The sequence below is a fragment of the Phoenix dactylifera genome, unplaced genomic scaffold, assembly GCF_009389715.1.
Source record: "Phoenix dactylifera cultivar Barhee BC4 unplaced genomic scaffold, palm_55x_up_171113_PBpolish2nd_filt_p 002208F, whole genome shotgun sequence".
NCBI lineage: Eukaryota > Viridiplantae > Streptophyta > Magnoliopsida > Arecales > Arecaceae > Phoenix > Phoenix dactylifera.
In genome coordinates, this window is record NW_024069467.1 from 1 (window position 1) to 17,818 (window position 17,818).

The 17,818-nt window shown below is 39.2% G+C and overlaps 1 protein-coding gene across 1 annotated transcript; it reads left to right on the top strand.

Moving 5' to 3' along the window:
* Positions 1–6,260: 6,260 nt before the first annotated feature.
* On the top strand, positions 6,261–14,428 carry LOC108510772 (the record flags this gene model as incomplete). The annotated part of the gene is made up of 8 exons (XM_039123209.1): positions 6,261–6,499; positions 6,932–7,193; positions 7,833–7,886; positions 11,825–11,915; positions 12,096–12,312; positions 12,745–13,006; positions 13,646–13,700; positions 14,193–14,428. Coding segments are annotated over exons 1-8 (1,416 nt in total), but the record flags the coding sequence as incomplete, so codon positions are not given.
* Between the last annotated feature and the right edge of the window lie 3,390 nt (positions 14,429–17,818).

The following is a 17,818-nucleotide window of genomic DNA, read 5'->3' on the forward strand; positions in this document are numbered from 1 at the left end:
AATCAACCCCTATCAGAATGTATTCGAAACCAAAAGATGGTGGAAAAGGGCCCATAAAGTCAATACCCCAGACATCAAAGATTTCTACAATTAAAATAGGATTGAGAGGCATCATATCTCTACGGGAGATCGTACCCATCTGTTGACACCATTCACAAGTTTGACAAAAGTTATGGGCATCTTTAAAAAGTGTGGGCCAATAAAATCCACTCTGTAAAACTTTTGCTGCAGTTTTTCTACCCCCAAAATGTCTCCCACAAGCTTGTGAATAACAGAATGAAAGAATACTTTGAAATTCGCATTCGGGGACACATCGATGGATTACTTGATCGGGACAATACATGAATAGATCGGGATCATCCCAATAATAGAACTTTACTTGTGAAAAGAATCGGTTCTTGTCTTGAGTTGACCAATCATCAGGATTTCGTCCTATGGCAAGGTAATTTACTACGTTTGCAAACCATGGCATTTTTATTCTTTGTACCTTAAATAATTATTCATCTGGAAAAGAATCGTGTAAGGGTGAGGTATTTTTAGAGGGCTCAAGAAGAATCCTAGATAAGTGGTCCGCTACGACATTTGTAGTTCCTTTCTTATCACGAATTTCTAGGTCAAATTCTTGTAGTAAAAGAATCCATCGAATCGGACGGGATTAGGTGTCCTTCTTTGCAAGAAGGTGTCAAAGGGCAGCATGATCAATGAATACGGTAATATTGGATCCTAAAAGGTAAGATCGAAACTTGTCTAGCGCGAATACTACAGCTAGTAACTCTTTCTCAGTGGTGGTGTAGTTCAATTGTGCATCTGAGAGTGCTTTACTAGCGTAGTAGATGACATGAGGTACTTTATCTAGCCGTTTCCCTAAAACTGCCCCAATGGCATAATCGGATGCGTCACACATCAGTTCAAATGGAGGGGTCCAATTAGGAGGCCGTATGATGGATGCAACGGTCAATTTCGAGTGAAGATTTTCAAATGCTTCCTCGCATGCTTCATTAAAGACAAAGGGAGTGTCCTTGGCAAGAAGATTGCACAAGGGTTTGGAAATCTCACTGAAATCCTGAATGAAGCAACGGTAGAAACCAACATGGCCAAGTAATGATCGGATTTGTTTCACAGTTTTGGGTGGAGGGAGATTGGAAATAAGATCGATTTTGGCTTTATCTACTTCAATGCTCCTCTTGGACACGACGTGTCCCAAGACTATGCCTTCTTGAACCATGAAATGGCTCTTTTCCCAACTTAACACTAGGTTGGTCTCCTTACATCTTTTCAAAACTAAGGTTAAATTATCCAAACAATCGTCAAAAGATAGGCCAAAAATGGAGAAATCATCAATGAACACTTCTAGAAAATTTTCCACCATATCTAAAAAAATGGCTATCATACATCGTTGAAAAGTTGCGGGTGCATTGCATAGTCCAAAAGGCATCCTCCTATATGCAAATGTCCCAAATGGACAGGTAAAGATGGTTTTTTCTTGATCGTCTGGGTAAACAGGTACTTAATTATATCCAAAATAATCATCTAAGAAATAGTAGAAACTTTGACCAGCCAACCGTTTTAAAATTTGATCTGTGAAAGGTAGAGGAAAATGGTCCTTCCTAGTCATTGAGAGTTTTCTGTAGTCAATGCACACGCGCCAACCCGAGGTTGTGCGTGTTTGTATCAATTCTCCTTCCGTATTTTCAACCACAGTGATACCTGATTTTTTTGGCACCACTTGTGTTGGACTTACCCACTTACTATCAGAAATTGGGTAAATGATTCTGGCATCTAATTATTAGATGTATGCCTTAGAAGCCAATCTGGCTGACACATTGTTAATTCTAGGACATAATTTTGTACTTGACTATTTATTATTGAATAAATAAAAGGCATCTTTTTCATTCATATTGTTTATGTGTCTATGAATCGTCCAAGAATTAATAAGATGATGATGCATATTCTTAAGAGTTAAGAATTTGAGCCATGCATCATTGGTGATTAATTTCTAAAATGCTCCTGATCAATGGATCATCATGAGGATGGTGATCGATCCGATGAGATCAGTGCACACATTGCTTTCCTTGTGGATGGACGAGACTCGAGTCCACGGTGTGGTGATACTGAAGTAATAGTGCAGGTGCTTGTTAAAGAACAAGGGTACTGAGCGTGACCAAGACAAGAAGTTACTTGAATGTCTATTCACTCGTTATTGACTTGCTTGACGTTGCAGTAGTGTGACTGGTCCTTTGACCTGCGGTGCTTTGACCTGCGGTGCTTCGGCCACTCACAGTGACGTTATTGTAGTTTGACTGCACATATACATGGTCTCTAGACATATGGGTCCATGCAGTGTAGATTGGCTGCAATAGGTTTACTGTAGGAGTAGGGTATGCACCTATATGGAATCTATCGACCTTGGTAGATAAGGAGAGATCCTATGTGATTTATAAGATTGAGTTCGTAAGACCTCGACCGGGGCAGTATGCAAAGTGGAGAAAGAGTTTTCCACTCTCGAACTTAAGCCGAATAAATCTTGACATATGACAGACGATGGGATTTGACGAGTTGTCCATGACCTCCGTCCTGTAGGGATCCACGATAGTAGGACTGTATCATACGATAACTGCATCTAGAGGTTCATCATTCCATTCTGCTGGGTAGCCACTATATGCTGCTAGGTGTCACTGGTGGATGGTGAGACTCACAGGAAATATCTCTGAGGATGATAGTGTTATTTTGATGATTAACATAAGCATTGAGAAAATATCTAATTAAATACTACAAGTTAATATGATACATCATTACTTAATTCGACACTCTCGATACATTAGAAAAATTAGATCAAGATGTCTTTCAATGATTAACAATGAGATAAAATTTGCGATATAAAAGGGATTGTGAATTCTAAATTCTAATTCAGCAAAGTTTCAAGTGAAACGTACTCCTAAGGGCACAATAGTAATTTGTTAGAGGCCCGCCCATCCCGCAGAAAAATTTCAAAATTTCAGATGCAGCGGAAGAGGCATGCGCGGGATCAACCGTTCATCGCATGAACGTTGTTTAAAACCGTTCGTAGATAGATAAGAATTTAAAACTTTTTAAAATATTAGAAGATCAGATCTTCATCTTGTGCGGGTAGATGATCACCGCAAACTGATGATCGTGGTTTTGGATGAAGGTTCGCTTGAAGCCATTCAAGTGCCCGGCCTCTACGGGTATCCACACGAAGCAGGAACTGATCCAAACGCTCCAATCTCCCCGGGGTGCTAGCTCCCTTGCAGATATATATTTTGATGGATGATCTCCTCTCTTTCTTTCAACTCTTGAATGTACTTGAGAGGAGGAAGAAGAAGGATGAAGAAGAGGAAGAGGAACGAAGCCCCGCAGCCTTCTTTTTCTTCCTTGCGTTGGAACCAAGATGGACGGAGGAAGAAGGCTGCCACCACTTTTGTTGATCCCTTCTTGCTTGCGGCTGAAAAGAGAGGAGAGGAGGGTGTCTCACGGCTGGAAAGGGAGAAGGCTTCAATGAATTAGGGCGGCTCCTCCTTACCCCCTTTTAAAGCATCTAGGGCTCCTACAAATTAGGAGCCCTTGATGTTATGCCATGTGGGGCGCCTCCCTTTCTTCTTGCCGCACCAAAGGAATCAAGGAGGAGGGGCGTGATCCCCTCCTTCTTGTGATGCCCTAATCCTCCTCTAAGGAGGATTAGGTGTCCCTCTTATGGCTTAGTCCTAATCCAATTAGGTCTTAACCAAATTATGAATCAATTGGGTTCAATCTATGCTAGTCTTAATCCAATTAGAACTTGAATGAACCAAGACTCAATTAAACTCTTCAATCTTAATCCAATTAGGAGTCATGTTGATTCATTAGATTAATAATTAATTAGGACTTAAAAAATCCTAATCCAATTAGGACTTATTTAATTTTAGTCCTAATCCAATTAGGACTCTAATTTGAATCTGAAGTCCTAATCCGTTTAGGACTCTGGGAATCCTACTCTAAGTAGGAATTCAAATTTAATTCAAAAACTCCTAATCTAATTAGGATTGTAGGAATCCTACTCCAAGAAGAAATCCTAGTCCTAATCCAAATAGAATTTCCAGTCCTAATCCAATTAGGACTCTAGGAATCCTACTCGAAGTAGGATTTGCGTTTAAGTCCATTTAATTAATTCCATTGTTCCTTCTTCAACTGATTATCAATCGAATTGATTACTCGTGATTCATAATCACATTTCAACCATCGGATCGATCAATGCCTCTAGTGTGTTGTGACCCCATAGGTTCTATTCTGACTGGTACTCAGATATATTATGATCTCTATCACAATATCATTGAAAACTCCTTTCAATGGATTGGAACGATTCCAACTCTACTCATTAGGATTTATCGATCATCGAGATAATCCCTATGAGTCCCACCATCCACTAGTGACACCTAGCAGCATGTAGTGGCTACCCAGTAGAATAGAATGATGAACCTCTAGGTGTAGTTATCATGTGATATAGTCCTTCTATCGTGGATCCCTAGAGGATGGAGGTCATGGATAACTCGTCAAACCCCTTCGTCTGTCATATGTCAAGATTTATTCGACTTAAGTTCGAGAGCGGAGAACTCTTTCTCCACTGTGCAATCTGCCCCGGCCGAGGTTGATGGAGACGCAACCAATGATAGAGACGCAACCAGCCCATCTAAAGATCCTTTGCATGGAATTGAAGGTCCTATGACTAGGGCCAAGACTAAGAGGATGAAACAAGCTTTGGAAAGCCTGATCATAAAAATCAAAGGAAAAGAAGACCAACGTGAGATAGAGGCTGCACCTAATTGGGTCACTTTCATACAATTGGGTGAAGATGCTTTGAGTCCAACCTGAAGACAACACTTTGGAAAGTCCAAATCACATGACAAGAAGCATTCATGGGAGGGCCAACTTTCCTATTATATTTGGATTTTCGTGCATACTTTTGGGGTGATATTTCAGATGATGTTTTGTATTCCCCAAATCACATTCAGACTTTCTTGTAGTTCCCAAAGTCACTATAATTACTTTGGGATCTTTTTCCTAAGTTCTGGTTACTTTTCTAGGAGTAGGTGTAACATGCATCTTTTCCAAGCCTTGGTAAATGCAGCCTTGGAAAATGCATGACAAGTAGTGCTATGTAATTTCCTAGGAGTTGCTTCTCTTTGAAGCCATTTCAGCCTTAAAATAGCACCTGATTGTACTTGAGAGGGGGAGAACGCATGAATGAAATTTGAGGGTTTCTCTTATGTGAGAGCTTCACCTTTGTTCTTGGATTAGAACTTGATAGTGTTGGTTCTACCGGCAGGTCGCGGTTAGGGTCACGCTTCTTTTGATAACTTTGGTTCTACCGGCAGGTCGCGGTTAGGGTCAAGTTCCTCATTCTCTACCTGTTTCAGGACGGTCCGAAGTGTGCTCTTATCATTTGGTATCAGAGCCCGGTTCCTGAAATCAGGTGTTATCTATCCTTTGTGTGTTTATCTTGTTTAATTCAAAAAAAAAAAAAGGTGTTCCGCTGTTGTTTATCTCTATATCCTTGGTGACATCTTCCTTTAATCGGTTTGTGTCATCGTCCTTGTTTCTTTCTGTTCTGCTATTTCAAAAAAAAAAAAAAAAAAAGAGAAGGAAGAAAGAAGAAGAAGAAAAAAAAGAAAAAAAAAAGAAAAAAATTCGGGGCAGATTTTGCTTCTAATTTCCTTGTGGGTTCTTTGACGCTTCCATTGAATTGTTCTCAATTCAAACCTTCCTTGAACCCTTTGTTGGTTCCAATTAAATTGTTCCTTGCGAGTTCTTGTTCCCTAAGGTTATCATCGACTCCTTACTGTTTCCTGTTGTGTAGAAACATCCAAAAGGTTCTTATTTAAGAGCTCATAAGGTGAAGCTAAGTGGTAAAAGGCAAGAGGGTGAGATCATCATCAAGAAAAAGCCATAAAAGAGTGTCCACCAGAGAGAGGAGTGTGTGAGGACCTATTCTGTTTATACTAATCTTTTGATTGCAGCATACAAAGATGAGTAGTGAAGGTAGTAAACAACCAGATGTTGATATGAAGTTATGGATGAAAGCCATTGCTGATCAACTTACTAAGCTTGGTGCACGAATGAATGATTTGGAATCACCAAGCAGACTCAAACCTTTGAGGGGGCGGATGTTTGAAGAAGAAGAAGAAGAGGAGTATTCGGATGGAAGAAGTAATGGAAGGAGGCAAAGAGATGAATCAAGAAAAGACAGTCATTTGGGAAGTATTAAGATGACAATCCCTGCATTCCAAGGTAAAAATGATCCTGAATTATATTTAGAGTGGGAGAGAAAGGTTGAACATGTGTTTGAATGTCATAATTATTCCGAGGAGAAGAGGGTTAAACTAGCCATTGTTGAGTTCCATGATTATGCTAGTATTTGGTGGGATCAAATGGTGACTAGTAGACGTAGAAATGGGGAGAGGCCTATTGGTACATGGGATGAGATGAAGGCTGTCATGAGAAAAAGGTTTGTACCCAGCCACTACTATAGAGATTTGCACAGGAAATTGCAAAGTCTAACTCAAGGCTCCATGAGTGTGGAAGATTACTATAAGGAGATGGAAATAGCCATGATTAGAGCCAATGTTGAAGAAGACCGAGAGGCAACTATGGCTAGATTCATTGGAGGTTTAAAGAAGGAGATAGCTGATGTGGTAGAATTGCAACATTATATAGAGATGGAGGATTTGCTGCACAAAGCTATTCTAGTGGAAAGGCAATTGAAAGCTAAGAGTACTTCCAAATTTACTACTAGTTCCTCATGGAAATCGAATTGGCAAAATAACAAATCTGTGTCAAAGCCAAAAGAAGATGCAAAGGCCAAAAATTCGATTGCGGCACCTAAAGGTAAAATGGAAACTAATTCATCCTCTAGATCTCGTGATATCAAATGTTTCAGGTGTCAAGGAGTTGGACATATTGCTTCTCAATGTCCAAACAAAAGAGCCATGATACTGCTGGATAATGGAGACATAGAGAGTGTGAGCTCAAGTGATGATGACATGCCACCATTGGAGGATTGTAGTGATGTTGAGGTTGCTGAACCTGTTGTTGGAGATGTGCTTGTTACTAGGCGTGCTCTCAACATGCAACCTAAGGCGGGTGGTAATGAGGAGCAACGTGAGCATATATTTCATACAAGATGCCATATAAACGACAAGGTATGCAGCTTAATCATTGATAGTGGGAGTTGCACTAATGTTGCTAGCACCTTGTTGGTTGAAAAATTGAGTTTGCCCACATTAAAGCACCCTAATCCATATAGACTTTAGTGGCTGAATGATTGTGGAGACATAAGGGTGACTAAGCAAGTGATGATTTCATTTTCCATCGGTAAATACAAGGATGAAGTTCTTTGTGATGTGGCACCTATGCATGCTGGATATCTACTTCTTGGGCGTCCGTGGCAATTTGATAGAAGGGTTATTCATGATGGGTACAAAAATAGATACACTCTTGTTATGAACAATCACACTATTGTTTTAACACCTCTCCAACCAACCGAGGCCTATGCTGATCAAATCAGAATTACAAGAGAGTGTAAGTTGAGAGAGGAACAATTGAGCATTCAAGAAAAAGAGAGGAAAGATAAGAAAAATGAGAGTCAGCAGACGAAAGAAAAGAATAAATCAGAATCCAAAGAAGAGAAAAAAAAGAGAGTGAGTGCATTTGCAAGCAAAAGAGAGGTTGAGAGTGCCTTGTTAGCAAAAGAGCAGCTACTTGTGTTCATACAAAAGGATGTTTATTTCACTAACGAACTCAATTCTTCTTTGCCTAGTATGGTTGCTTCTTTGTTACAGGAATTTGGTGATATTTTTCCAGAAGAAATTCCCATGGATTACCTCCTACAAGAGGTATTGAGCATCAGATTGACTTAATTCCAGGTTCTTCAATCCCAAATAGACCAGCCTACAGAACAAGTCCAGAGGAAGCAAAAGAAATTCAAAGGCAAGTAGATGAGTTGCTGCAAAAAGGATTTGTGAGAGAGAGTCTTAGCCCGTGTTCTGCTCCTGTGATCTTGGTTCCGAAGAAAGATGGGACGTGGCGCATGTGTACGGACTGCCGAGCCATAAATAAAATCACTGTAAAGTATCGATATTCTATCCCTAGATTGGATGATATGCTTGATGAATTGCATGGTTCGTGTGTGTTTTCTAAAATAGATTTGAAGAGTGGATACTATCAAATTCGCATGAAAGAAGGTGATGAATGGAAAATAGCTTTTAAAACAAAATATGGTTTATATGAGTGGATGGTGATGCCATTTGGCTTATCTAATGCACCCAGCACCTTCATGAGGTTAATGAACCATGTTTTGCGTTCTTTCATTGGGAAATTTGTTGTAGTGTATTTTGATGATATTTTGATTTATAGCAAAACCTTAGATGAACATGTTAATCATTTGCATGTTGTTCTTAATGTTTTGAGAGAAAACAAATTATATGCTAATCTTAAAAAGTGTTCATTTTGCCATGAATCTGTTGTGTTTTTGGGTTTTGTTGTAAGCTCGAAAGGAATAAGTGTGGATGAGGAGAAGGTAAGGGCAATTAGAGAATGGCCTATACCTAAGAATGCAAATGAGGTAAGAAGTTTTCATGGTTTAGCAAGTTTTTATAGAAGGTTTGTAAAGAACTTTAGTTCTATTGCTGCACCTTTGAATGAACTTGTTAAAAAGAATGTTGTGTTTAAGTGGAATGAAGGGCATGAGGAAGCTTTTAATTCATTAAAAGAAAAATTGACCAATGCACCTTTGCTTTGTTTGCCTAATTTTGATAAAGCTTTTGAAATTGAATGTGATGCATCTGGTGTTGGCATAGGGGCCGTACTAATGCAGGACTCTAAACCAATTGCTTACTTTAGTGAAAAGCTTAATGGGGCATCATTGAATTATTCCACGTATGACAAAGAGTTGTACGCTTTGGTGAGAGCTTTGCAAACTTGGCAACACTACTTGTGGTCAAGGGAATTCATAATTCATTCTGACCATCAAAGCTTGAAGTTTCTAAGATCTCAAGGTAAGCTTCAAAAAAGACATGCCAAGTGGTTGGAATTCATTGAGATGTTTCCTTATGTAATCAAGTACAAGAATGGTAAGGAAAACAAAGTGGCTGACGCATTGTCCAGAAGGTATGCATTGCTTACTTCTTTGCAAACTAAATTACTTGGTTTTGAGTTTATAAAGGACTTATATGCTAATGATTCTGACTTTGGCCAAGTATGGGATTCTTGTTCTAAACATGCTTTTGGGGACTATTATAGGCATGATGGTTTCTTGTTTAAGAAAAATAAGTTGTGTGTGCCTGTTTGTTCCTTGCGTGAAATGCTAGTTAGAGAAAGTCATGGTGGTGGATTGATGGGACATTTTGGGATAAAAAGGACCTTAGAAATATTGCATGAGCATTTTTATTGGTCTAACATGAAGCATGATGTGCAATCGGTCTGTGACAAGTGCATAGCATGTAAACAAGCTAAATCTAAAGTCATGCCCCATGGCTTCTATACACCTTTGCCTGTGTCTAATCAACCCTGGACTGATATTTCAATGGATTTCGTGTTAGGATTACCTCGATCTCAAGGTGGCAAAGATAGTATATTTGTCGTTGTTGATAGGTTTAGTAAAATAGCACATTTCATTGCATGCTCTAAAACCAATGATGCAACACATATTGCTGATCTGTTCTTTAAAGAGATAATGCGCTTGCATGGATTGCCTAGAACAATAGTAAGTGATAGGGATGTAAAGTTCCTAAGTCATTTTTGGAAAACTTTGTGGAATAAACTAGGAACAAAACTCTTATTTTCTACTGTTGCACATCCTCAAACGGATGGACAAACTGAAGTAGTAAATAGAACACTTACTACCTTGTTGCGTGCTATCATTAAAAAGAATTTGAAAAATTGGGAGAAATGCTTGCCACATGTTGAGTTTGCTTATAATAGAACTGTTCATTCTACTACTTCTTATTCTCCTTTTGAAGTTGTGTATGGCTTTAATCCTTTGACTCCTTTAGACATCTTACCTTTGCCTACTAATGAGTGTACCAATTTGGATGGTAAGAAAAAGGCGGATACTATTAGGGAGTTGCACGCAAAAGTTCGAGCCAACATTGAGAGGAAGAATGAGCAATATGCAAAGCAAGCAAATAAGGGGCGTATTAAAGTTATTTTTGAACCAGGAGATTGGGTTTGGGTTCATATGAGGAAGGAGAGGTTTCCCACTCAAAGAAAATCTAAGCTGCAAACAAGAGGAGATGGACCCTTCCAAGTTCTAGAGAAGATCAATGACAATGCCTACAAGTTGGACTTGCCAAGTGAATATGGTAATGTAAGTGCTACCTTTAATGTGGCTGATCTATCTTTGTTTGATGTAGGTGATGAATCTGATTCGAGGACGAATCCTTTTGAAGAGGGAGGGAATGATGGAGACGCAACCAATGATAGAGACGCAACCAGCCCATCTAAAGATCCTTTGCATGGAATTGAAGGTCCTATGACTAGGGCCAAGACTAAGAGGATGAAACAAGCTTTGGAAAGCCTGATCATAAAAATCAAAGGAAAAGAAGACCAACGTGAGATAGAGGCTGCACCTAATTGGGTCACTTTCATACAATTGGGTGAAGATGCTTTGAGTCCAACCTGAAGACAACACTTTGGAAAGTCCAAATCACATGACAAGAAGCATTCATGGGAGGGCCAAGTTTCCTATTATATTTGGATTTTCGTGCATACTTTTGGGGTGATATTTCAGATGATGTTTTGTATTCCCCAAATCACATTCAAACTTTCTTGTAGTTCCCAAAGTCACTATAATTACTTTGGGATCTTTTTCCTAAGTTCTGGTTACTTTTCTAGGAGTAGGTGTAACATGCATCTTTTCCAAGCCTTGGTAAATGCAGCCTTGGAAAATGCATGACAAGTAGTGCTATGTAATTTTCCTAGGAGTTGCTTCTCTTTGAAGCCATTTCAGCCTTAAAATAGCACCTGATTGTACTTGAGAGGGGGAGAACGCATGAATGAAATTTGAGGGTTTCTCTTATGTGAGAGCTTCACCTTTGTTCTTGGATTAGAACTTGATAGTGTTGGTTCTACCGGCAGGTCGCGGTTAGGGACACGCTTCTTTTGATAACTTTGGTTCTACCGGCAGGTCGCGGTTAGGGTCAAGTTCCTCATTCTCTACCTGTTTCCAGGACGGTCCGAAGTGTGCTCTTATCATTTGGTATCAGAGCCCGGTTCCTGAAATCAGGTGTTATCTATCCTTTGTGTGTTTATCTTGTTTAATTCAAAAAAAAAAAAAAGGTGTTCCGCTGTTGTTTATCTCTATATCCTTGGTGACATCTTCCTTTAATCGGTTTGTGTCATCGTCCTTGTTTCTTTCTGTTCTGCTATTTCAAAAAAAAAAAAAAAAAAAAAAAGAGAAGGAAGAAAGAAGAAGAAGAAAAAAAAGAAAAAAAAAAGAAAAAAATTCGGGGCAGATTTTGCTTCTAATTTCCTTGTGGGTTCTTTGACGCTTCCATTGAATTGTTCTCAATTCAAACCTTCCTTGAACCCTTTGTTGGTTCCAATTAAATTGTTCCTTGCGAGTTCTTGTTCCCTAAGATTATCATCGACTCCTTACTGTTTCCTGTTGTGTAGAAACATCCAAAAGGTTCTTATTTAAGAGCTCATAAGTTGAAGCTAAGTGGTAAAAGGCAAGAGGGTGAGATCATCATCAAGAAAAAGCCATAAAAGAGTGTCCACCAGAGAGAGGAGTGTGTGAGGACCTATTCTGTTTATACTAATCTTTTGATTGCAGCATACAAAGATGAGTAGTGAAGGTAGTAAACAACCAGATGTTGATATGAAGTTATGGATGAAAGCCATTGCTGATCAACTTACTAAGCTTGGTGCACGAATGAATGATTTGGAATCACCAAGCAGACTCAAACCTTTGAGGGGGCGGATGTTTGAAGAAGAAGAAGAAGAGGAGTATTCGGATGGAAGAAGTAATGGAAGGAGGCAAAGAGATGAATCAAGAAAAGACAGTCATTTGGGAAGTATTAAGATGACAATCCCTGCATTCCAAGGTAAAAATGATCCTGAATTATATTTAGAGTGGGAGAGAAAGGTTGAACATGTGTTTGAATGTCATAATTATTCCGAGGAGAAGAGGGTTAAACTAGCCATTGTTGAGTTCCATGATTATGCTAGTATTTGGTGGGATCAAATGGTGACTAGTAGACGTAGAAATGGGGAGAGGCCTATTGGTACATGGGATGAGATGAAGGCTGTCATGAGAAAAAGGTTTGTACCCAGCCACTACTATAGAGATTTGCACAGGAAATTGCAAAGTCTAACTCAAGGCTCCATGAGTGTGGAAGATTACTATAAGGAGATGGAAATAGCCATGATTAGAGCCAATGTTGAAGAAGACCGAGAGGCAACTATGGCTAGATTCATTGGAGGTTTAAAGAAGGAGATAGCTGATGTGGTAGAATTGCAACATTATATAGAGATGGAGGATTTGCTGCACAAAGCTATTCTAGTGGAAAGGCAATTGAAAGCTAAGAGTACTTCCAAATTTACTACTAGTTCCTCATGGAAATCGAATTGGCAAAATAACAAATCTGTGTCAAAGCCAAAAGAAGATGCAAAGGCCAAAAATTCGATTGCGGCACCTAAAGGTAAAATGGAAACTAATTCATCCTCTAGATCTCGTGATATCAAATGTTTCAGGTGTCAAGGAGTTGGACATATTGCTTCTCAATGTCCAAACAAAAGAGCCATGATACTGCTGGATAATGGAGACATAGAGAGTGTGAGCTCAAGTGATGATGACATGCCACCATTGGAGGATTGTAGTGATGTTGAGGTTGCTGAACCTGTTGTTGGAGATGTGCTTGTTACTAGGCGTGCTCTCAACATGCAACCTAAGGCGGGTGGTAATGAGGAGCAACGTGAGCATATATTTCATACAAGATGCCATATAAACGACAAGGTATGCAGCTTAATCATTGATAGTGGGAGTTGCACTAATGTTGCTAGCACCTTGTTGGTTGAAAAATTGAGTTTGCCCACATTAAAGCACCCTAATCCATATAGACTTCAGTGGCTGAATGATTGTGGAGACATAAGGGTGACTAAGCAAGTGATGATTTCATTTTCCATCGGTAAATACAAGGATGAAGTTCTTTGTGATGTGGGACCTATGCATGCCGGACATCTACTTCTTGGGCGTCCGTGGCAATTTGATAGAAGGGTTATTCATGATGGGTACAAAAATAGATACACTCTTGTTATGAACAATCACACTATTGTTTTAACACCTCTCCAACCAACCGAGGCCTATGCTGATCAAATCAGAATTACAAGAGAGTGTAAGTTGAGAGAGGAACAATTGAGCATTCAAGAAAAAGAGAGGAAAGATAAGAAAAATGAGAGTCAGCAGACGAAAGAAAAGAATAAATCAGAATCCAAAGAAGAGAAAAAAAAGAGAGTGAGTGCATTTGCAAGCAAAAGAGAGGTTGAGAGTGCCTCGTTAGCAAAAGAGCAGCTATTTGTGCTCATACAAAAGGATGTTTATTTCACTAACGAACTCAATTCTTCTTTGCCTAGTATGGTTGCTTCTTTGTTACAGGAATTTGGTGATATTTTTCCAGAAGAAATTCCCCATGGATTACCTCCTACAAGAGGTATTGAGCATCAGATTGACTTAATTCCAGGTTCTTCAATCCCAAATAGACCAGCCTACAGAACAAGTCCAGAGGAAGCAAAAGAAATTCAAAGGCAAGTAGATGAGTTGCTGCAACAAGGATTTGTGAGAGAGAGTCTTAGCCCGTGTTCTGCTCCTGTGATCTTGGTTCCGAAGAAAGATGGGACGTGGCGCATGTGTACGGACTGCCGAGCCATAAATAAAATTACTGTAAAGTATCGATATCCTATCCCTAGATTGGATGATATGCTTGATGAATTGCATGGTTCGTGTGTGTTTTCTAAAATAGATTTGAAGAGTGGATACTATCAAATTCGCATGAAAGAAGGTGATGAATGGAAAACAGCTTTTAAAACAAAATATGGTTTATATGAGTGGATGGTGATGCCATTTGGCTTATCTAATGCACCCAGCACCTTCATGAGGTTAATGAACCATGTTTTGCGTTCTTTCATTGGGAAATTTGTTGTAGTGTATTTTGATGATATTTTGATTTATAGCAAAACCTTAGATGAACATGTTAATCATTTGCATGTTGTTCTTAATGTTTTGAGAGAAAACAAAGTATATGCTAATCTTAAAAAGTGTTCATTTTGCCATGAATCTGTTGTGTTTTTGGGTTTTGTTGTAAGCTCGAAAGGAATAAGTGTGGATGAGGAGAAGGTAAGGGCAATTAGAGAATGGCCTACACCTAAGAATGCAAATGAGGTAAGAAGTTTTCATGGTTTAGCAAGTTTTTATAGAAGGTTTGTAAAGAACTTTAGTTCTATTGCTGCACCTTTGAATGAACTTGTTAAAAAGAATGTTGTGTTTAAGTGGAATGAAGTGCATGAGGAAGCTTTTAATTCATTAAAAGAAAAATTGACCAATGCACCTTTGCTTTGTTTGCCTAATTTTGATAAAGCTTTTGAAATTGAATGTGATGCATCTGGTGTTGGTATAGGGGCCGTACTAATGCAGGACTCTAAACCAATTGCTTACTTTAGTGAAAAGCTTAATGGGGCATCATTGAATTATTCCACGTATGACAAAGAGTTGTACGCTTTGGTGAGAGCTTTGCAAACTTGGCAACACTACTTGTGGTCAAGGGAATTCATAATTCATTCTGACCATCAAAGCTTGAAGTTTCTAAGATCTCAAGGTAAGCTTCAAAAAAGACATGCCAAGTGGTTGGAATTCATTGAGATGTTTCCTTATGTAATCAAGTACAAGAATGGTAAGGAAAACAAAGTGGCTGACGCATTGTCCAGAAGGTATGCATTGCTTACTTCTTTGCAAACTAAATTACTTGGTTTTGAGTTTATAAAGGACTTATATGCTAATGATTCTGACTCTGGCCAAGTATGGGATTCTTGTTCTAAACATGCTTTTGGGGACTATTATAGGCATGATGGTTTCTTGTTTAAGAAAAATAAGTTGTGTGTGCCTGTTTGTTCCTTGCGTGAAATGCTAGTTAGAGAAAGTCATGGTGGTGGATTGATAGGACATTTTGGGATAAAAAGGACCTTAGAAATATTGCATGAGCATTTTTATTGGTCTAACATGAAGCATGATGTGCAATCGGTCTGTGACAAGTGCATAGCATGTAAACAAGCTAAATCTAAAGTCATGCCCCATGGCTTCTATACACCTTTGCCTGTGTCTAATCAACCCTGGACTGATATTTCAATGGATTTCGTGTTAGGATTACCTCGATCTCAAGGTGGCAAAGATAGTATATTTGTCGTTGTTGATAGGTTTAGTAAAATAGCACATTTCATTGCATGCTCTAAAACCAATGATGCAACACATATTGCTGATCTGTTCTTTAAAGAGATAATGCGCTTGCATGGATTGCCTAGAACAATAGTAAGTGATAGGGATGTAAAGTTCCTAAGTCATTTTTGGAAAACTTTGTGGAATAAACTAGGAACAAAACTCTTATTTTCTACTGTTGCACATCCTCAAACGGATGGACAAACTGAAGTAGTAAATAGAACACTTACTACCTTGTTGCGTGCTATCATTAAAAAGAATTTGAAAAATTGGGAGAAATGCTTGCCACATGTTGAGTTTGCTTATAATAGAACTGTTCATTCTACTACTTCTTATTCTCCTTTTGAAGTTGTGTATGGCTTTAATCCTTTGACTCCTTTAGACATCTTACCTTTGCCTACTAATGAGTGTACCAATTTGGATGGTAAGAAAAAGGCGGATACTATTAGGGAGTTGCATGCAAAAGTTCGAGCCAACATTGAGAGGAAGAATGGGTTTGGGTTTTAAAGTTATTTTTGAACCAGGAGATTGGGTTTGGGTTCATATGAGGAAGGAGAGGTTTCCCACTCAAAGAAAATCTAAGCTGCAAACAAGAGGAGATGGACCCTTCCAAGTTCTAGAGAAGATCAATGACAATGCCTACAAGTTGGACTTGCCAAGTGAATATGGTAATGTAAGTGCTACCTTTAATGTGGCTGATCTATCTTTGTTTGATGTAGGTGATGAATCTGATTCGAGGACGAATCCTTTTGAAGAGAGAGGGAATGATGGAGACGCAACCAATGATAGAGACGCAACCAGCCCATCTAAAGATCCTTTGCATGGAATTGAAGGTCCTATGACTAGGGCCAAGACTAAGAGGATGAAACAAGCTTTGGAAAGCCTGATCATAAAAATCAAAGGAAAAGAAGACCAACGTGAGATAGAGGCTGCACCTAATTGGGTCACTTTCATACAATTGGGTGAAGATGCTTTGAGTCCAACCTGAAGACAACACTTTGGAAAGTCCAAATCACATGACAAGAAGCATTCATGGGAGGGCCAACTTTCCTATTATATTTGGATTTTCGTGCATACTTTTGGGGTGATATTTCAGATGATGTTTTGTATTCCCCAAATCACATTCTGACTTTCTTGTAGTTCCCAAAGTCACTATAATTACTTTGGGATCTTTTTCCTAAGTTCTGGTTACTTTTCTAGGAGTAGGTGTAACATGCATCTTTTCCAAGCCTTGGTAAATGCAGCCTTGGAAAATGCATGACAAGTAGTGCTATGTAATTTCCTAGGAGTTGCTTCTCTTTGAAGCCATTTCAGCCTTAAAATAGCACCTGATTGTACTTGAGAGGGGGAGAACGCATGAATGAAATTTGAGGGTTTCTCTTATGTGAGAGCTTCACCTTTGTTCTTGGATTAGAACTTGATAGTGTTGGTTCTACCGGCAGGTCGCGGTTAGGGTCACGCTTCTTTTGATAACTTTGGTTCTACCGGCAGGTCGCGGTTAGGGTCAAGTTCCTCATTCTCTACCTGTTTCCAGGACGGTCCGAAGTGTGCTCTTATCACTTACGAACTCAGTCTTATAAATCACATAGGATCTCTCCTTATCTATCAAGGTCGATAGATTCCTTATAGGTGCATACCCTACTCCTACAGTGAACCTACTGCAGCCAATCTACACTGCATGGACCCATATGGCTAGAGACCATGTATATGTGCAGTCAAACTACAATAACCTCACTGTGAGTAGCCGAAGCATCGCAGGTCAAAGGACCAGTCACACTACTGCAACATCAAGCAAATCACTGACGAGTGGATAGACATCCAAGTGACTTTTTGTCTTGGTCACGCTCAGTACCCTTGTTCTTAACAAGCACCTGCACTATTACTTCAGTGTCGCCACACTGTGGACTCGAGTCTCGTCCATCCATAAGGAAAGCAATGCGTGCACTGATCGGATCGATCATCGTCCTTATGATGATCCATTGATCAGGAGCATTCAGAAATTAATCAATGATGCATGGCTCAAATTCTTAACTCTTAAGAATACGCATCATCATCTTATTAATTCTTGGACGATTCATAGACACATAAACAATATGAATAAAAAGATGCCTTTTATTTATTCAATAATAAATAAAGTCAAGTACAAATTATGTCCCAGAATTAATAATGTGTCAGCCAGAATTGGCTTCTAGGGCATACATCTAACAATCTCCCACTTGCACTGAAGCCAATCAGTCATATATCTTAGTCCCATCTTCTCAAGGTGGGCTTCAGTCTTTTGTTGACTTAGCTGCTTAGTGAATGGGTCTGCCACGTTGTCCGCGGAGTCTACTCTCTGCACCT